A 3,547-nucleotide genomic window follows, 5' to 3' on the forward strand; every position below is an offset into this window, starting at 1 on the left:
CAATGATGAGAGAGACTCATTGATTGGCTGCCTCCTGCACACCTCCTTCTGGGGATCAAGCCCACCACCCGGGCATGTGCCCTTGACCAGAATCGAGCCCAGGACCCTTCAATCCACAGGCCAACACTCTATCCATTGAGCTAAACCGGCTAGGGCTACCTTGAAATTCTTTAAGAAGGGTTCCTCGTGCCCACTGTGATGTGTAATTTTTATGAGTCAATTTGACTGGGCCAGAGGGCACTCAGATATATGCTCAAACTTTATGCTGGGTGTTTCTGTGAGGATTCTGAATGACATTAACGTTTAAAGTGGTAGTCTCAGTAAAGCAGATTGCCCTCTCTAATATGAGTGGTCCTCACCCAATCAGTTGAAAGCCTGAAGAGAACCAAAAGGTGACCCTCCCCCAAGTGAGAGAGAATTCCTCCTTCCTGACTGCCTTGGAAGTAAAACATCTGTGTTCTCCTGCTTTCAGGCTCACAATGAAAGCACTGCCTCCTCCTGAGTCCTGAGCCTGCTGACCTGCAGACTGGAACTATACCATAGGCTCTCCGTGGTCACCAGCTTGCTGGCTCACCCTACAGATCCTAGGTCCATGTCCATAATAATGTGAGCCAATACTTTAGAATAAATGTCTCTCTCTCTCTCTCTCTCCCTCTCTTCCCTCTCTCCCACCTGTGCCCTCAGTTAAATGAGCAGGAAGATGAGGGAAAAGCAAGAAAGCTACTTAAAGTAGTCACAGGCCCTGGTCTTTTCCCCCCACTTTCATTGCTACCCATGACCCTCATCATCAGAGTAAAGCAAACGGCTCAGGAACAAAGTTAGAAAACCTTGACTAGAGGATTCAAAGTCCACTGAAACTCAATCTGTATTCAAATAAATTTCTCTGACAAGAGGTTATCCTTACCAAAAAAAAAACAAAAAAATCTCTTTCTACTGAAAAATTATGTCTTATACTATTTAAATTCATCTTAAAATAAAAATTATTCATGTTATTCAATGAATGTTCTTTAAAGGGCCTTATCGAAGAATTCACACTTTAGACATATGCCTTTCTCAATTTAGCTGTAAAGTACTCTTTGGAAAAATATTCTATTTAGGTTATACTTTACTTTGAATCTGAAGGGCTCTCATGATTTCTGAGACTAAAAATGAAAGGCCAACAGCAAGACTATAATCGCTTTTTAATACTTCTCCCACCTCATAGACAAAAGTGACCTTCTTATCAGCTCAAAGCTCCAGACCTTAGAGAAAGATCAAAGTGATGGATTTCCTGTCTTAAATGTCAAATTCAGAATATCTCCATCTCCTACAGACTTAGCAACCCAGGAGAGGAAGAATTTAAAATACCTGAAATTCTTTCAATTGACTCCTGGATCGATCGCGTGTACACATTATTTTGCTTTAACGACTTCCGTGGCTGAAAGTAAATTGTCATGCCCCACTCAGTAAGGAAAACTAATGAGAATTTTTATTAAAATGCCAAGTCGCATTTTTAGAGCCGTGTGGGAGGAACACGTTACACATTCTATTCAGAGGGATCAGCAAAGGTACAAAGTTGGAATAAATGGCTTCTCTGTGTGAAAGGATTAAACAAATCTCATGAGTTAATGAAAGCTAACAACCTCGCAAATTTTCAAATTCTGTTTGTTCAAGAATAAATGCTACAGGAGCAGCTCGCTTCATGACATGAGGAGCAGGTAGGTCGCCTTACGTCATTCTACAGGGGGAAAGGAAGACCCCTAAAGGCCACAATCTGACTGTGGCCCTCCTAGGCGGTATGTGCTTACTTCAGGCACTCAACGCCATTAAGTCACCTTGGGCTTCAGGAACAGTGAATTCTTGTCTGCAGGTATGGTTTCCTGTCACAAGAACTTAAATATAATTTATTCCATTATTGGAAGGTTCCTTTCTCAGCGTTATTAAAGCTTTAAATATGAGGTTAGGAATAAAAACGAATTAGTACTTTTAGTTTACTAGTTTGGTCCTGTTTCGTTTTCATTTAGTACTTTTCTTTTTAAAATAATCGAACAGACCAGCACTATCCAAATTCAAATTAGCGAGAGAGAGAAAGATGAAAACGCTCTGGAGGAACTAAAATATGCTCTGTCTTGCAGTTCAGAGGAACTCCTAATGTCATGGGCTGTAATTTTAAAACCGAAGAGTCAAAACAATCGGAATAAATGTCTCAATGCTGTGGGTTTGGAACACCCACGGGGAACCTGAGCATCTGCAACAGAACCCCGTCGGCCTCAAGAATGGTCTTGGTATTTTTAAGGCCCTTTCTGCATATATTACAAGAAGGGAATAATACATGGGTCTTTTGGAGAATTCTCTGGGATTCACACCAGCTGACATCATTCATACTTCTTTTTTTGAAATGCATTTTTATTGATTTCAGAAAGCGAGGGAGAAAGAAACATCAATGATGAGAGTGAATTATTAATCGGCTGCCTCCTGCACGATCTCTACTGGGGATCGAGCCTGCCACCTGGGCATGTGCCCTCTACCGGAATCAAATCTGGGACCCTTCAGTCCACAGGCCAATGCTCTATCCACCGAGCCAAACCAGCTAGGGTTCACTCATATTTCTTACCATCCCTCTAATGATGCCACCTGAGCCAGTATTTTTTAAAAACCCCATTAACAGAAACTTCAGGTTCTCTGACAAGGAATGACATTTGAGGCAGAGCTGTGGTCCCCATGCACTCACCGGATGGGGTTGGGAGGAGGCGGGGGGAGCGGCGGTGGAGGCGGAGGCGGTGGGGGCACTGAGTTCTCAGACTGGTTCACCCGCTTCTGGAGCTCATCCACTGCACAGAGAGCACAGGGTCAGAACAGCGCGGAAATGAGAACTTCGCACCCAAACGAACACAACCGCTCTCAATGTCAAGTTCTTTCTTGTGAAGGCAGGTGAGGAAATTCACCATGAAACTCCAGCATCTTTTCAAACTTTTCACCACCCAGCCTGCTATCACTAATACAAGAGGCCGTCCACGGGGTACAAGAAAGCGTTACCTTCTATGTGCTGCCTACACAACCAGGGAAAAGACAAAGTTCAAGGCAACGGCTGGGCGGGCGGGAAGGACTGAGTAGGCTGAAGAAGTATTTGTTAATGCTGAAACACACCCCTCCAACACTAAGAAACGGTTAATACTTGACTTTTAAAATGCACAGGCCACGAGTTAACTTTAAAGGTGACATTTAGTACTGAATCTTAATAGCAGGCTTCCCTCCTCCACTGTCTCCTTCGGGAACGGCATGTCTTCGTGTTCTTGGTGTTAACCAGACACACTCTCTCCAGGGTCTGTGGCTCAGAAACTGGTTGCTCTTCTGAAGAGCATTCTGGGAATATAATGTCTTCATTCAGTTCCCCCAAGTCATCAATGAGACAGGCGTTTGCTAGGCACCAACCATGTGGAAGGGCCTACTGCTGCTGCTCCAGACACTGTTCCTCACTTCAAGGAGCAGAACTGAAATTTCCATCATGGGTGCCAACACCTCTAACAGGAGCTCTAAGGGCTCCAGGTGCCAAGTACTGTGCGCTCTC

General features: G+C 44.0%; 1 protein-coding gene across 1 annotated transcript in view; it reads right to left on the reverse strand.

Moving 5' to 3' along the window:
* SHTN1 (shootin 1) overlaps nt 1-3,547 on the reverse strand; it is a 95,398-nt gene that overhangs the window by 35,013 nt on the left and 56,838 nt on the right. The window contains exon 11 of the mRNA XM_006754949.2: nt 2,711-2,810. Coding sequence (XP_006755012.1) covers nt 2,711-2,810 — 100 coding nt within the window. The remainder of the gene's footprint in view (nt 1-2,710; nt 2,811-3,547) is intronic.

The sequence above is a fragment of the Myotis davidii genome, unplaced genomic scaffold (genome assembly GCF_000327345.1).
Source record: "Myotis davidii unplaced genomic scaffold, ASM32734v1 scaffold72, whole genome shotgun sequence".
Classification (NCBI taxonomy): Eukaryota; Metazoa; Chordata; class Mammalia; order Chiroptera; family Vespertilionidae; genus Myotis; species Myotis davidii.